Source organism: Lathyrus oleraceus, chromosome 6, assembly GCF_024323335.1.
Source record: "Lathyrus oleraceus cultivar Zhongwan6 chromosome 6, CAAS_Psat_ZW6_1.0, whole genome shotgun sequence".
Classification (NCBI taxonomy): Eukaryota; Viridiplantae; Streptophyta; class Magnoliopsida; order Fabales; family Fabaceae; genus Lathyrus; species Lathyrus oleraceus.
This window is the reverse complement of record NC_066584.1, coordinates 228,663,458-228,681,788: the sequence shown is the minus strand read 5'-3', so window position 1 is coordinate 228,681,788 and position 18,331 is coordinate 228,663,458. Positions and strand designations below refer to the sequence as shown.

The 18,331-nt window shown below is 38.3% G+C and overlaps 1 protein-coding gene across 1 annotated transcript; it reads left to right on the top strand.

The window, feature by feature from the left end:
• Positions 1-598: 598 nt before the first annotated feature.
• LOC127094905 (uncharacterized) lies at positions 599-2,326 on the top strand. Its single transcript, XM_051033666.1, has 2 exons — positions 599-1,626; positions 1,813-2,326. The coding sequence occupies exons 1-2, from the start codon at positions 599-601 to the stop codon at positions 2,324-2,326; spliced, it is 1,542 nt and encodes a 513-aa protein (XP_050889623.1).
• The last annotated feature ends 16,005 nt before the right edge of the window (positions 2,327-18,331 follow it).

Here is an 18,331-nt window from a genome sequence, read left to right as displayed (position 1 = left end):
CTCATCACCGACATTGAGGCTCTCCACATTCGTCAAATTCTGCAAGAAGATAATGACCGAACTCATCACCGACATTGAGGCTCTCCACAAGTCTCAAGGGGTCACTTTTAGGGTGGATATCTAGTTGGTTTATTTGTTTCCATTACTTGTATTTTGAAACTTCTATGTATTACAGTTTATTTTCCCTTCAAAGGATGAATGAAAGCTTCGTGATTTTCTCTATTGTGTTTTCCTTTATTTATGATTGTGAACATGAATCGTCAAGTAGTTTTCGTAATGAATAAATACATATAACTAAAAGAGCTTTGCTTTAACATAAGACAAAAAAAACATCCATGCATCATTTACATCTTTCAAAACATGAAACCATAAAAAAGACATTCATCCACCCTTTTTTCCTAACCAGAACCACTCTCTAAAGCTGACTTTTCGGTACGATACATGAGGACATCGACAAGTTGTCATGGAGCAACTTCAAGAAAACCAAGTTCCCCTTTAGGAGGAAGTATCCCACGTGTGGTCCCAAATGCGGCAGTTGATGGAGACCATTAAAGCTGTCGCAAGAGGCCAAGAAATTATGGCAAAAATGGAAGAATAAATGAACCAATGTTCCAGTACTACCAATACTCCTACCCCTCCAGCGGTCGAGACTCCGACTCCAGTTCCTCAAGTTGATCCTCCAATTAACATTAGTGCACCCGACGGTGTTCCAAACGGCAATCCTCGTCCTCATATTTTTGAAATAGACGACCAACATGATGCATTCTTCAGCCCAATGGCTACTTCTCAGGATGACGCCTTCGGTTCAGCAACCAACGAGGTGGAGAGGAAGGTAAAGGCTATCGAGGAAAAGCTCAAGGCAATGGGGAACACTGATGTTTTGGGCCTTGATGCGGCAGAAATGTGCCTAGTGCTTGAGGTCACCATTTCGGCCAAGTTCAAAGTTCCAGACTTTGAAAAATATAAGGGAAATAGCGACCCTAGGACTCACATTAAGGCATACTGCCGAAAGATGACTGCTTATTCCAGTGATGATCAACTATTAATGAATTTTTTACAAGATTCCCTTAGTGGGGCATCTTTGGATTGGTATATGCAACTCGAGGGCAACCATATTCACACACGGAAGGAAACGACCGAGGCATTCCTCAACCACTATCAGTACAACACTGATATGGCACCTAATCGCACGAAGTTGCAAACTCTGACTCAAAGGTCTGAGGAGTCCTTCAAAGAGTATACCCAATGGTGGAGGGAATTAGTTGCTAGGGTACAACCCCCATTTCTAGAAAGGGAACTGGTAGACATGTTTATGGGTAACCTACAAGGTTCATATCTTGACAGAATGGTAGGGAGCACCTCTTCAGGCTTCTCTGACCTTGTCTTAGCCGGTGAAAGGATAGAAAATATGATTAAGATGGGAAAGATCCAGAACTCTGCCAGTACTTCCAGTGCATCAAAGAAACCTTTTGTTCCCTACGGTAAAAAACGAGAAGGCGAGACCAATGCCACCTCCATCATTCGAACAAGAAATCCCACTTATCCACAAGTAGCCACCATAGCTCCTGTCCAACCAATTCAACAACAACCTTTTGCAATTGCTGTCCAAACTCAACAACAACAACAGTATCAACAACAACCGCAACGTCGGCAACAACAGTATCAACAACAACCGCAACGTCGGCAACAACAGTATCAACAACAAGAATAACAACAAAGGATGTGAAGGCCCGAGAGAAGATTTGACACGGTTCCCATGCCATATAGTCATATTCTACCATATTTATTGAGGGGATCACTTGTACAATTAAGGGAGTTAGGACCCCCACCGGCGGTTCTTCCTCCCGGTTATGATGCAAATGCCCGCTGTGAATTTGATTTTGGCGCTCTAGGGAATTCGATCGAGAATTGTAAAGCATTAGAGTACAAGGTTCAATATCTTATTGATTCTAAGGCAATCACGTTCTCCCCCAAGGAGCCGAATGTAAATAACAACCTGATGCCTCCTCACAATAATGCAGCCATGAATATGATAGAAGTTGATAATGGAAGGAGAATGATGTCCCATGTGGATGAATTAAAAACACCACTCATCGAGATCAAGAATGATTTGATGAAGGATAATGCCTTTCCCATCTGTAGTAATGACTGTGAACATTGTCTGATTAACCCGCAACAATGTAAAACATTGAAGTATGTCATACAACAATTAATGGACCAAGGGATCTTGGTGGTAGGCTGCCCGCCCACAAAAGAAGATGTGTTTACCATCGAGATACCATACGACGAAGTCCCCCCTCTACAAATTCCATATAACTTCTCTTAGTTAACTCTATCAACAAATTATGTTACTCCGGTCATAATAATAGTTCCCACACCGTTCCCGTATATTGATACCAAGGCAGTCCCATGGGTGTATGACACCTCAGTCTACATTCATGGATAAAAGATTCAAGAAGAACCGTTGAAGTCTAGTGATCCAATGATCAATATCACCGGTGCTGGAGGAATTACAAGAAGTGGAAGGATATTTATGACGATACCCAATCCAATTGGAATTATCAATCCTTCAACTTCAGACAAAGGCAAACAAATTGATGGCCCTCAGCAGAGACAAGACCCTGCACCTTCCAATGAAGTAGAAGAGTTCTTATGCATTATCAAGAAGACTGATTATCGAGTAATTGATCAACTTAACCAGACACCCTCGAAGATCTCAATGTTGTCTTTATTAATGAGCTCGGAGGCCCATATGGATGCTTTGGTAAAAAACTTTAAGATAGCTCACGTACCACAAGAGATCTTTGTCTGTCTTTTTGAAGGGGTGGTTAACAATATCGCTACTAGCTTAAGCTTGGGTTTCAGTGATGAAGAGCTTCCCGCCAAGGGGAGGAATCATAACAAGGCTCTCCACATTTCTATTGAGTGTGTGGACACAGTCCTATCAAGAGTTTTGGTAGACATTGGGTTTTCCCTTAATGTGATGCCTAAGAGCTCCTTTGCTAAGCTAATTGTTGAAGGACTCTTAATGAAGCCGAGTCAGCTTATAGTAAGAGCATTTGATGGGACTAGGAGGACTGTAATCGGTGAGGTGAATTTGCCTATGAAGATTGGTCCCCATGCTTTTCTTATCACTTTATTCGTAATGGACATCTATCCAGCTTACAGTTGTCTGCTTGGAAGGCCTTGGATCCATTCAGCTGGTGCAGTCACTTCAATGCTCTACCAAAAATTGAAATTCTTAACTGATGATAAACTAGTTTTGGTCGAGGGTGAGAAGGACATTATGGTAAGTCACCTCGCATCTTTCCGATACGTTGAAGGAGAAGGGGAGATGAGGGAAATCCCGTTCCAATCATTCGAAGTTATCAATGTTGAAATGGTTTGCCCATCAAGGGATGAATCAAAAGATGTCAAATCTCCAATGGCATCTCTTAAGGACGCCCTGACAATCATAAAGGATGGGGAAGATTGCTTGAACTTCCTGCCAACAAGGTGAAGGAGAAGAGCGATCCAAAACACAGCGGAATTTAAAAAATTTCTCCTTTAGTGATCCTTACGAATGGGCATGATCAGTGATAGAATTGTTACCTCTTGTGGAGATTGTAACCTTTGATGCAGATCTATGGAGCGATCATGAACGTTGAACGATGACAACGCCTCTACTCAATCCACGCGAATGGATTCCTTCAATCTCAGTGTTAGCTGCTACAAATGAAGGCTTTGAGTGTGTGTGTGTGTGTGTGTGTGTGTGTGAGAGAGAGAGAGAGAGAGAGAAACGAAATTGCAACTGCACAAATGCTTCTGCACAAGGGTTCTATTTATAGAACCACTTGTATGGGCTGCAAGCTAAAATGCCCACTTAAGTGTATGTGGCCCATATCTTATAATATGCCAAAATCACTTAAGCGCGTGGTATCTTACCATATTTCGTATTCTACTTAAGGACACCGTATCTTACGATGTTCTACAATTCACTTAAGTGCAATGTACCTTACGGTGTTCCTTAGTTACTTTATATCTCATCAATTCGTCCTTTTATGTGTGACCTGGTCGCTCTATTCGCAAGTGCACAAATCGCGTCAGAGTAATATAAAATAATATTGATCCCACAGAGACCAAATCGTCAATCTATCGATTACTATTGTTACGATGTTTATCTAAGGCGGTACAAAAGAGATATTGATGTTGCAAAATAATAGTAAATAAAGGAAACCATAAATACAGTGCAGATAAAGACAGGTTTGAATGTATTTCACGACAGTTAAACAATGTTTCGATTGTCTAAATAGAACTACTTATGGGGCAATATTTTCTACTCTTGAAAAGAATCCATTTAACAGGAACTGTCGCTTTCGGGTATTCAGAACCGAGTTTACCCTTAAATTAAGGCCTTTTAGTGTTACTTATAAAAGGTGCGCAGAACGCTAAAGTAGTAAACTTATTTTTAAGAAATAAGACTCGTAAACTTAGTTGAAAAATGATTTTGATTTAGAAGGTTTACCCAAGGAGTTTCCTAATTTTAAATCTATCAACGCGTCTGAAAACAGTTTCAAAAATCGTTTTTCCTTAAAGTGATAAAAATTCCTAGTTAACTAAGCCAGGGCACTTTCGCACTCCTTGCGTAGTTAAAACTAACCAAGTTTGTTTCAAAAAACTCGAATTAAAAATCAAAACAGCCTTTAAAGCATTTCTATAGATCCAATATGTGAAACATCTCTTTAACCGCGATCCTTACATTCTAACCTTTGAAAGATTTAGCCAGACATGGTAACACAAACAAACACAACGAGTTTGATCATGATGAAAAGTTGTTTTAGATGTAAGGCGTAAAGAACAAGTAAAGCGTGTAAAATAATTAAAACGAGCAATAAAGATAAAGGCGAGAAATTTAAATAAAGTAAAGACAATGATAGGAATTAAATAAAGTAAAGCATGGCAAGAAATTAAATAAAGTAAAGCATAGCAAGAAATTAAATAAAGTAAAGCATGACTTGTAAAATAAATAAAAGTGATTAAATTAGAACCTGCTCCAAACGGAGGCTTTAAATCTGGTACAAGGAAAATAAACCTTTGACTTTGAAGATAAAGACGACAGCAAAATCAAACTGCTTCAACTTAATTACACTATAGTGCGATAACCCCTTGATGTGACGGATTACCGGTTTTACAGATGATAATATAGTCTTAGTGTTGTAAACTAAGTTGGATGATTTGGAAATGAACTAGAACAACCTATTTATAGAGGAATTCAGCAGCTTGTAAAGACCATGGTGCCCTTCAACTTCTCCTTAGTGGGAACGTGAACGTGAAATGCAAAGGTGGCGCCCGCCACCCCTTCATGGCGCTCGCCATGTGTGTGAATGGGAAAGTTCATGGGACCGAAAAACCCTAATTTTTGGTCTTTTTGCTTCGTTTCTTCTAAAAAGGTCCTGAAAGAGATAAATATCTGAAAACAACATAAAAGAGAGCATAACACAAGAAAAATGATAATAAAGACCTAATAAACATGTGAAATCCGAGTCAAAAATGCGGTGTGATTCAGTGTGATCAAATTCTCCCACACTTAAACCTTTGCTTGTCCTCAAGCAAAACTCTTTATAGCTCATGCAAGAAAAACAGTATCAACCAGAGTTAATTCAAGGCAAAAAGGCTTATAAGTTCATTCAAGGAATGTATCGATGGGTACTAACGAATCAAACTAAGGATATTGTGGTGACACTTCCCGCAAATGCGGTAATAGGCTTGGTTCCTATACAAGTCAATCCACATCACCCCATCATACTTAGGCCTTCTTTTCATCTTCTTTAAGTCCTTTTCATTCAGATGCAAACACATTAAGCCCGTTATCCGTACATACTCATAGTAAGGTGACCGGTTAGTGATTATGATCTTAAGCATGGGGCTCTAGTACATAAGTTGGTGTAACCCCTTTATTTAACCCAATTTGTAGTTGTAGGGGATTGGATCGTAATCCACCCTACCAAGTTCAGCACCAGATACCTCTGAACCAACCAATAATAGGCATATTATTATATTTATTTATTTTTTTTATTTTTATTTTGCATGTTTCGCAAATGTTTTATTTTGTTGGGTTAAATGACCGTGTGAGATCACCTAGCCTGGATTTTCATACAACTAGAGAACAAAGCAGGAATTTTTGTGATCATTCACTTATTTCCATCGGTCCCCTACGTAGAGCCTGCTTAAGCCGAAGTTGACTGCAAGGATAAACTACTTAAGGACTTATTTGGAACAAAAATTAGGGCCACGGCATATGGGGTATCGGGATCGACTCTTATAATCATGAAGCCTACGGTGTTAAGACAATATCGATTTTCAGAAAAAGTTTTCCCAAGTCTTTTACATCCCGTCATAAACCTGTCTTATAGCCTGAATATTCAAAATGCACTGCTGTCTTTGCGCACAAAGTTTTTTGGTAAGGTTAAAGAAATGGGAGAAATACGGATACACTACACAGATGACTCGTCAAACACATGTTATTTTATTAAAAAGAAAAAGGCAAACAACTAAAACACACAAAACATACTAAAAATAAAGGAAAGCGATAAAAATCTCCTCCCACACTTAGACCGAACATTGTCCTCAATGTTTCGATATGAGATAGGGTAGGAGTAACCTGGAAGAGAGAGAGAGAGAGAGAGAGAGAGAGAGAGAGAGAGAGAGAGAGAGAGAGAGAGAGAGAGAGAGAGAGAGAGAGAGAGAACTATGAGTGATCACCGGTACCGTCATCGTCACCACCCTGGTCAGGATGCTTGGGCCGACGACGCCTGCTACGAGTACTAAGTCCTTCCTACAGTTGCCTAGAGAGACCTAAGAGAGACCCTTGGTTGGCCTCGATAAGTGCGAAGTGACGCTCAGTAGCCTGTCGTTGGCGATGCTGCTCATTAGTGATTGCAAGTAAGGACTCAGTGATAGTCTAATGTGCTTGCTCACTACGCTGTTGGGACACTACCATAAAACTCATATTATCTGTCAATTGTTGGTTTATGGTATTCAGAAGGGTGTCATGCCTTTCCTCTCGAGCCAGGTGCTCGCGCCACATCTCCTCGGTGATCCACAAAATAACAAGAGGGCACACCAAGTAACAAAAATAATATTCACCTCATTCTTATAAATTAATGTAAAAACCGGGAGCGGTACCTGCAAAATGGTCAGAAGAAGAAGGTGAAGTGTGTGTAGGTGATGTAGTAGGAATATCATGAGCAGGTGACTGGTCGCGCCGGTCACACTCATCATCGGTCCCTTGCCCATCGTCCATAGGAACATTAGGTGGCAAAGGATCGGTAAAAGGTGGAGCGTCGAGATCATACATCCAGTTCCTTGCATGTCGCACATTTGTACGCTGAGAGCAAGGTAAAACAACACTGGGTATAGCTACACCATAGATCATGAGGTTATAACCACCTGCTCGCCGCACCTTACATAATTTCATATCCTTCAAAAAATTTAAGTTAATGGTGCGGTGAGGGAGTGGTTCTAATGTGGCTAACTCAGCGTTGAGATTTAACGCTCGAGTAATAAAAGTAATTAAACCACCAAAAGAAATGGTTCCTCCCTTTTTAAGAATGGAGGACATATGTGCAAGCATAAAAGGAACATGATTGATCCTTCTATTAGTGAGGCAACCCTGTAAAAATAGCAACTCGCGAGCATTTACTTTATTAGAATTCTCCCGACGGAAAATTGTACATTCCAAAAGATATCGAAAAATACGGATGGTCGGGTTATGAATATTGGAAGCTAAAATTCCTTCAAAGGAAGTGACAGCCACATTTGATAATCTATTCCAAAAAGTAAATGCTTCGAGTGCCCATTCAGCATCTAAGGGTGTCTCACAGATGGCACCCTCTCCGTAAGGCATTCCTAATAAACCTGCTAAGGCATCGGTAGTGTACTCGTATTCCATATTAAACATTCTAAAACAAACGGTACCAACCGTGCTAGCAGTGCCAGGGTAAACAGTATAAATTAGGGAACTCAAAAATTCCCTAGTCAGCCTATCATAGGTGGGTGCTTTATTAGCAAAAATATCATGTAATCCTAAAGTATCAAGCATATGAAAAACACTAAGGTATGTCCCTAAAGTATACAAACATTCTTTGTCTACGTACATGGTAGCGAGAATTTCCCGTGTTTGCAATTTTTATAAAATTTTGTTTTGTCGCTCTCCGGGTTTTCCTCCGCGAAGAATGATGTTATTGAACTCCATTCCGGCCATTGATGGTGAGTGAAGAGAAAAATGGGTGTTTATGGAAAGGAAGTGAAAAATGGGGGTTTTGTGGGTTATTGGTGGAGAAATGGATGAGTGAAGTTTGCAAATGGTAATGGCTTGGAGTTAAAATGAGGAAGTTGGGATTTTTCGTGGACTTTGGTGGAGTTGGGAGAAGGAGAAAATGGGTTTTGAGAGGTTGAAGAAGGTGAAAATGGTGAAATTGGGGATTCTGTCCCGCTAAATGTTCAGACCTCATGGCGGGCGCCATGAGGCTTATGGCGCCCGCCATGGCTTCGGAATTGGTTGGGCCGGATTTGTTCATTGCTTCTTGGGCCACAACTTTTTGTCTTCATTTTTGCAAGAAGGGGGTGCACATAGGTTTCTATGGTATGCTGTTTTTTTATTAAGCTTGACAAAATAAAATAGAATAGTAAAGTGAGATAAAATTAAATAAAATAAAATGGACATAAAAACATAATAATAACAATGCATATATATATATATATATATATATATAATATATATATATATAATATATATAATATATATATATAATATATGTGTGTGTGTGTGTGTGTGTGAAGAGTTAGTAATAAGTCACGGGTCGAGAGATCCTAGGAAAGAAAAAACAAGCAAAAAGTCAAAAAGGAACAATAAAAACAAGCATAAATAATAAACAATGGGAAATAGGCAAATCAAACGGCATCTCTCGGTCGGTGATAGCATCAATGCTCAGGGAATAGTGGAGTCTCCTCGACTTCGTATCCTCGGAGCTCTACGATCTGGTGTCGAAGGTCAGCGATCTCATTGTTCAGTGTATCGACTTCAGTGGCATGTGTAGCATCTGACACTTCGACCTGCAAAGCAACATCAGCGAGCTCCTGGCGGAGCTGGGCTATCTTCATATGGAGCTTAACCAGCTCAGAATGCATGTTTGGACTCTGAAGATTTGGACTATTGGTGAGGACTTTGCTTCTGGTAGGTGCGATTCTCTACTCATCTATTGTCTCACCTTGGCCTTCTATGGAATAGGCCCAGTTGGCCTGATCATAAATGAAATTTTGGTATCAAATATGAGATGTCGAAGGTAATGTCACGACACTAATACCTGAATAATGCAAACAGGATAAAGATAAAGAATAGTAATGCAATAGACACAAGCAATTAATAACCCAGTTCGGTGCAACTCACCTACGTCTGGGGGCTACCAAGCCAGGAAGGAAATCCACTAAATAGAATCAGTTCAAAGACTCTCAGTAAACTCCACAAGTTACAGTCTTTTACACCTAATCTCTACCCGTATGACTTCTACCTAAGAACTCTTAGATATGAGATCCCACTCACTCCCCCTCAATCACACTAGTGATAATAAACAAGAATTGCTTATGAAAAGAAGACACTCTTCAAAGACACACACTTGATCTTACTTAGCAGCTTCAATCAAGTAGACACACACTCATGCTTAAAAGCTTTGAGTGACACATTACAACTCAAAAATCAGACCAATTCAATCATCTATGGATGAATTGAATGGCTTACAAGTCACATGACCACACAAGACACAAGCATTTATTCTCTCTCTATATTTTGCTCTGTATTTCTTGTGTATCCAATCAGGTTTTCCATGTCCTATTTATAGAAGCATTCAGCTGGCCTTGGACATCATAAAAACCCTAAAACTATTTTCCATTCAAATCTTCTTATGACAGTTGGTTAGATCTCTTTGGAAAATAAGTTAAATCACGTTGTAATCATTGATTGATTGCGTTTGCAATTAACTTATCAATCAAACATAGATTGCCATTAAAAGCGCAATCACATAACACATTACATTCACAGCGACTGTTCTGTGTACAGATGTCATGACATCGGGTCTTACATCCTGGAACAATCCTGCATAACTCCATTTTAAATATCAAGCAGGTACATAATATCATATGTCATAACATCGTGTATGACATCCTGAAACAATCCTGCATAATTATATTTTTAAACCACCAGCAGGTACAAGATATCTTATGTTAAGACATCACATGCAACATCTTGTGAACACTCTTTGTTTTACCAAAATTGCTGCCAACACTTAGAACCAACAAACTCCCCCTTTGGCAAATTTTGGCTAAAACATATATCTGTCCATTTTGTTCACAAGAAAAACACATCAGTAGTTAAATAGCATAACAGTAGTTTAAGCAGCAGCAGAAGCAAACAAAATTACTAGCTATAATAGCAGCTAGTAGTAGGGGTGTTCAAAAATTTGGTTAACTGATCCAAATACTTAATCTAAACTGAATTGAACCATAAAAAACTTAAACCATTTAAATGGTTAGTAAATTGAATTGTTTATTTTAACCAATTCAATTAATCTAATTGAGTTTAAAAACCAGTTTAAACTCTTATAAACTCTTTCCACAATTTTATCTAAAATATAAATACTATTATTTCACAAATTCAATAAACTTAATAAATCATTATATTAAAATGATATATATTTTAATTATAATCTTTTAATATTTTTTAGTCAGTTACTATTATCATAACATTTTCATTTTCACATTACGTGTTCTTCCCCAAATATGAAATATGAACCCTAAATCATCTTCTCTCCAATTCAAACTCAACATCAATTTCAATTTCACCTTCTATTTGTTTTGAATCGATTTCAAAATGATTCATAACTGTTTCTATATATTTTACCTTCTATTAAATGTTTATATATAACTGTTTCTATATATTTTACCTTCTATTAAATGTTTATATATATCAAAATCAATTTCACATTATATATATAGTTTAATAAATGATTATTAAATGTTGAATAAAATTAAATAATCAATGTCAATTCTAATTGAAAAATTCTAAATATATCAAGATCAATGTTTCTATATTAAGACTTATGAATCCAAATACATACTAAGATTTCTAATACGGAGTATATACTAAAACTGATATAATAACACATTTTTACTTTTGATTCTTTTTATAATCACAAGTTTATGTAGTGTTTTTAAATGTGAAGTCAAATGTTCTGATATGATATAAGTGCATAGCAGAAAAAGTTGTCGGCTGTGGCATTCGCTGTGATGAATATGAATTCAATTTTTTTAAAAACAAAAAAGAAACAATTTTTAAAAAATCCAGATTTGAATTCAATTTTTAAATTCAATTTTATTATAAAAACAAAAAAGAAACAGTTTTTTTAAATATATAAAAAAATCAGTTTGGAATTTGGTGAAAAAATTAATCCAATTTTTTAAAAAATTGGTTTTAAACTGGTTTAAATAAATTAAACTGGTTTAAAATTATGAACCGGTTCTGAATTGGTTTTAAACCGAATTGAATTGATTAAACAGATTAACCACTTTTTGCTAAAGTGGTTTTTAAAAACTGGATTGAACCATTAATATGGTTCGGTTCAATTCAATTCATGAACCACGAACACCCCTAGCTAGTAAAACACACAAATGCACAAGGGTACTTCTTCTCCCCCTAAGTCTATACAACACAGACATCTCCTTCAGCAATGACAGCACCTGTAATAACAGCACCTGTAACAATCAACATATCCTTCTGACATCTCCTTCAACATCTGTAACATTTAGAATCACATTCTGACATCTCATTTAACATCACAGAACAGAACATCATTCTGTCCCATATCAGACATCTCCTCCAACATCACAGAACACAACAGAACATCATTCTGTCCCACATCAGACATCTCCTTCAACTTCAGTTGTTCAACTGTTTAGCCTAGCTGTCTTCATCAGCATATACATACTAACTGCAGTTCTCCACATACTTCTCCACACATTTAACTGCAGCTCTCCACATAATCACTTCTCCCCCTTTTTAGTCAAAATAGACCAAAGGTGACCAATTAGACAAAATAAATGTCAATCAGCCTAGCAGAGAATGTCACAACAGATGTTATAATATATAAAATGTTAAAACATAAATGTCAGGAGATACAAACCATAATTATACACAGCTGCAATAGCTGAGATAATCAAAAATCCATGGAACTCATAAAGAGCCCAAATATTACATCATGGCATCAGAAAGGACTGCCAAAAAATACAACCATTAAACAGAAAAGCATCAAAACATCCAAGCTTCCAAAACATCCAAAACAGCATCCAGAACACACAGTCTTCATAACAGGGGGACCATCACAACTCAGTCTGAGGAAGTAGCATCTTCTTCACCTTCAGATTCAGAACTGCCACTAGATTGATCTTAATAATTGGACCTCTCACTTGAGGTATGGGCATTTGACTCCTTGGTTTCACCAACCTTATCCATCTCTTCCTTCTCTAAGCTACTAATGAGAACCTCTAAAGCCTCTTTCCTTGCCTTGGCAACCCTAATCCCAGTTTTCAGCTCCTTACAAGTTTCCTAGCTATTTTTGGCAGGAATATCCTATGAGATATTAACCATAAACTCCTTTGATTGCTATAAATTCTCATGAATACAAATCCCCAATTTCCCTCTTAAACATTCAAACTGATTAGCATCCGAAGCTTTTGTGAATATGTCAGCTAATTGCATTTCAGTAGTAACATGCTCCATTGCTATGATTTTCTCTTCCACAAGTTCTCTAATGAAGTGATGACGAATATCAATGTGCTTTGTCCTGTTGTGCTGAATAGGATTTTTAGAAATATTTATAGTACTCAGGTTGTCACAGTACAATGTCATGACATCTTGCGTGACATTGTATTCAGTCAACATCTGTTTCATCCAAACCAGTTGAGAACAACTACTCCCAGCTGCTATGTATTCAGCTTCAGCAGTGGATAGGGACACATAATTTTGTTTCTTGCTAAACCATGATATCAAATTGTTCCCCAAGAAGAAGCATCCTCCTGATGTGCTTTTCCTATCATCAACACTTCCAGCCCAGTCAGTATCACAGTAACCAGTCGGCATAGATCCAGATCCATGAGTATATAACATCCCATAATCACTAGTGACATTGACATATTTCAGTATTCTCTTCACTTGGTTTATGTGACTGACTTTTGGTTCAGCTTGATATCTAGCACAAACACCTACAGCAAATGCAATGTCAGGTCTGCTTGCTGTGAGATATAGCAGACTACCTATCATGCTTCTGTATAGACTTTGATCTACACTAACACCATTTTCATCTTTGGATATTTTCACATGTGTAGGAGCAGGTGTCCTTTTATGACTTGCATTCTCCATGCCAAACTTCTTGACAATGTTCTTGGCATACTTCCTTTGAGATAGAAAGATAGAATCTTCCATCTGCTTGACTTGTAGCCCAAGAAAGTAGGTCAGCTCTCCAACAAGGCTCATCTCAAACTCAGACTGCATTTGTCTAACAAAATGTTCAACCATCTTATCTGACATCCCACCAAACACAATGTCATCTACATATATTTGTGCCACCGTGAGTTTCCCTCCTTCATTCTTCATAAATAGGGTTTTGTCAATACCTCATTTCCTGTATCCATTGTTAATGAGGAACATTGTGAGTCTCTCATACCAAGCCCTAGGAGCTTGCTTCAACCCATAGAGGGCTTTCTTCAATCTGTACACATGCTTTGGAAGATTTGGATCTGTGAATCCTTTAGGCTGTTCAACATATACTTCCTCATTTAAGTAGCCATTCAAGAAGGCACTTTTTACATCGATTTGGAACAGTTCGAATTTCAGAATACATGCCACTCCAAGCAATAATCTAATGGACTCAAGGCGAGCTACAGGAGCAAAAGTTTCATCATAGTCCACTCCTTCAACTTGAGTATATCCTTGTGCTACTAATCTTGCTTTGTTTTTAGTAACAACCCCTTGTTCATCATATTTATTCTTATACACCCATTTTGTACCTATGACATTTACTCCTTCAGGTATATGAACCAGTTCCCATACTTCATTCCTCTTGAATTGACCTAACTCCTCCTGCATGGCATTGATCCAGAACTCATCAGTCAAGGCTTCCTTGACATTCCTAGGTTCAATCTTTGACACAAAGCAGCCATGTGAGATCACTTCCCTTGATCTAGTAGTGACCCCTTTATTTGGATCTCCTATAATGAGATCTTTTGGATGATCCTTCTGAACTCTGACGGAGGGTCCCTTATTGATTTTGTCATCTTCAGGTTCAGCTTGAGGAGGTTCACTTTCCTTATTTTTTTCTGAGAAGTCAGCTGGGGAATCATTCAGAGATGTCTCAACATCGTCTGTGACATCAGTTTGTTAGTCATCAACCACAACATTAATAGATTCCATCATTACATTAGTTCTGGAATTAAAGACTATGTAAGCTCTGCTATTTGTTGAGTAGCCCACAAATATTCCCTCATCACTTTTGGAATCCATCTTCCTTCTTTGTTCACGATTAGTCAAGATATATCTTTTACTACCAAATACATGGAAGTATTTGACTGTAGGTCTTCTTCCTTTCCAGACTTCATATAAGGTTGTAGGAGTCCCTTTCTTCAATGTCACTCTATTGTGAACATAGCAGGTTGCGTTCATGGCTTCAGCCCAAAAATGGTAGGGCAGTTTCTTAGCATGAATCATAGCTCTGGCTGATTCTTGAAGAGTTCTATTTTTTCTTTCCACCACACCATTTTGCTGGGGAGTAATGGGAGAAGAGAACTCATGATGAATTCCTTCTGAAGAACAAAATTCAGCAAATTTGTTATTCTCAAATTCCTTTCCATGATCACTTCTAATTTTGATAATTGGACTTTCCTTTTCTCTTTGAAGTTTTAGACAAAGATTCTTGAAGACTTCAAAGACATCATATTTTTCTCTTATAAAATTGATCCAGGTGTATCTGGAAAAGTCATCCACCACTACATATGCATACTTCTTCCCACTAAGGCTTTCCACTTGCATGGGTCCCATCAAATCCATATGGAGGAGTTCCAAAACTTTGGTAGTGGTGTCATGTCTGAGCTTCTGGTGTGATATCCTTGTCTGTTTTCCAACCTGACATTCTCCACAGATTTTTCCTTCATCAATCTTAAAGTTGGGAATTCCTCTAACAGCTTCAACAGATATAATCCTCTTCATACCTTTAAGATGCAGATGGCCCGATCTTTGATGCCATATATTTACTTCTTCCTCTTTGGCCAAGATACACATTGAAGAGTAACCAGTTTCTTGAGAACTCCACATGTAGCAGTTGTCTTTAGATCTAACTCCTTTCATGATTACTTCATTTTCATTGTTAGTAATCATACATTCAGTTCTAGTGAAGTTTACATTTAAACCTTGGTCACACAGTAGACTGATGCTTATTAGATTAGCAGTTAATCCCTTAACAAGTAGGACATTGTCAAGGTCAGGAACTCCAGGGAAATCAAGCTTACCAATCCTCTTGATTTCACCCTTTGCTCCATCACCAAAGGTTACATAACTTGTGGCATGAGGATGAAGGCCAGTTAGCAGGTTTTTGTTTCCAGTCATGTGTCTGGAGCAACCAATATCAAAATACCAATCTTCTTTGGCTGAAACTCTGAAGGAAGTGTGAGCTATCAAACTTGTAACATTAGTCCTAGGAGCCCATTGGTTTTTATTGATAGGTCTATAATGTTTGGGTTTAGGTAGATAATGAGCAGGCTGAGGGTAACCATACAGCTTATAGCAGAAGGGTTTTATGTGGCCAAACTTCCCATAGTAATGACATTTCCATTTCTGGTGTTTCCCTTTCTCTTGTCTTCCTTTATGATGTTGTGACATGTGATGTGACATCGCAGGTTTGTTATCAATATGGCTGCACTTAGGTTTGGATTTTGATTTGCCATTAGTGTAACTGCAATCGGCCTTAGATTCATTGAACCCAATTCCAGATTTGTCTCCTGTTATTTGACCAGTCTGGAGAATCTTCTCTAAGATGTCAGATCCATTGTTAAGGATTCTTACATACTTGGTCATCTCATCTAGTTTGGAATTCAAGAGTACAGCTTCAGTCTTCAACTTGGAGATGGTTTCCACATGTTCTCCCTTTTCATTCTCCAACTGAGCTATCACTTTCTTTTGGCTTTCAACTTGTCTGCACACTTCTGCACTTCTGTGACACAACTCTCTGTAGGTAGAGGCCAGCTCTTCAAAAGTTACTTCATCATCACTTGACTCTTCATCAAAACCCCATCTTCCTGTCAATGCAGTCACAAGATTTGCAGCTTCTTCTGTTTCACTTTCATCAGACCAAGAGGCAGCAAGACTTCTCTTTTATTTCTTGAGGTAGGTCCCACATTCAGTTCTAATGTGACCATACCCATCACATTCATAGCAATGAACTCCTTTTCCTTCTTTGGGCTTTTCTTCTGACCTTGTTCTTCTTCTAATATTGTTGGATTTACTGATGTCAGATGCGATGTTCTTGACATTGGCCTTAGATCTTACATCCATCTTTTTCATAAGTCGGTTGAACTGTCTTCCCAGCATTGCTACCTCATTTTCCAGATCTTCATCAATATCTTGACCACCTTCCTCATCTTCCCCTTCAGTGTTTGACATGAAGGCTATGCCCTTGGCTTTCTTTTCAGATCCATCACATATTCCCATCTCAAATGTCTGGAGGGATCCAATTAGCTCATCAACTCTCATATTTGAGATGTCTTGAGATTCTTCTATGGTTGTCACTTTCATAGCAAATCTCTTAGGGAGTGACTTGGGTATTTTCCTTACTAACTTTTCATCTGACCTCTTCTCTCCCAGAGCTCCAAAGGCATTGGCAATTTCAAGGATATTCATGTGAAATTCATGAATATTTTCATCTTCTTTCATCCTTAAATTTTCAAACTTGGTAGTGAGCAGCTGCAATCTAGACATCTTCACTCTTGAGGTTCCTTCATGAGTGGTCTTGAGAATGTCCCAAGCATCTTTAGCCACCTCACAGTTATTTACCAATCTGAAGGTATTCTTGTCTACTCCATTGAATATTGCATTCAATGCTTTAGAATTTCCAAGGGCTAGATCATCCTCCTCCTTGGACCATTGTTCTTCAGGTTTCTTATCAGTTGTGGCTTCTCCTTCCTTAGTAACTACTGGATGTTCCCAGCCTGTTAACACAACCTTCCAAGCCTTATTATCAAGAGATTTTAGGAAAGCTACCATTCGAGGTTTCCAATAGTCATAGTTAGATCCATCCAAAATTGGTGGCCTGTGAACAGATCCTCCATCTCTCTCCATTGTACTAGAAAGTATCATTCCTAGATCTCACCCAGAACCAGAGCAGGATGCCTGCTCTTATACCAATTGAAATTTCGGTATCGGATATGAGATGTCGAAGGTAATGTCACGACACTAATATCGGAATAATGCAAACAGGATAAAGATAAAGAGTAGTAATGCAAGAGACACAAGCAATTGTTAACCCATTTCGGTGCAACTCACCTACGTCTGGGGGCTACCAAGCCAGGAAGGAAATCCACTAAATAGAATCAGTTCAAAGACTCTCAGTAAACTCCACAAGTTACAGTCTTTTTCACCTAATCTCTACCCGTATGACTTCTACCTAAGAACTCTTAGATATGAGATCCTACCCACTCCCCCACAATCACATCAGTGATAATAAAATAGAATTGCTTATGAAAAGAAGACACACGCCCTTATACAAGATAAATCAAAGGTCAACACTTGGTCAACACGATTTAAGTTATACGAAATGAGCCTTAAGTAGTAAGGAATGATGAGATGGAGTCTTTTCTATCCTCGTCTAGAGCAACTTCGCGTATGGGGCGTATGCCCCAAATATTCAAAGCGTTCGCCCTTATTCATAGACTTTAGTGCAATACGAATCAATTAAACTGTCAAGTCTTCTTCATACAAAGACAACATCAACGCAAGGATCAACAACAAAGATTCTTCGCCAATAACCTATCAGTCAAGAGAAGTATCATGCACTTCAAGTCTTAAGTAATAAGGAATGACGAGATGGAGTCTCTCCTATCCTCGTCTAGAACGACTTTGTGTATGGGGCGTATGCCCCAAATATTTAAAGTGTTCGCACTTATTTATTGACTCTCATGTGATTCTTATCAATCGACTGTCAAGTCTCTCAATTCATCTCTCCATTCTATTCAATTCAATTATTCAATCCTCATTTAG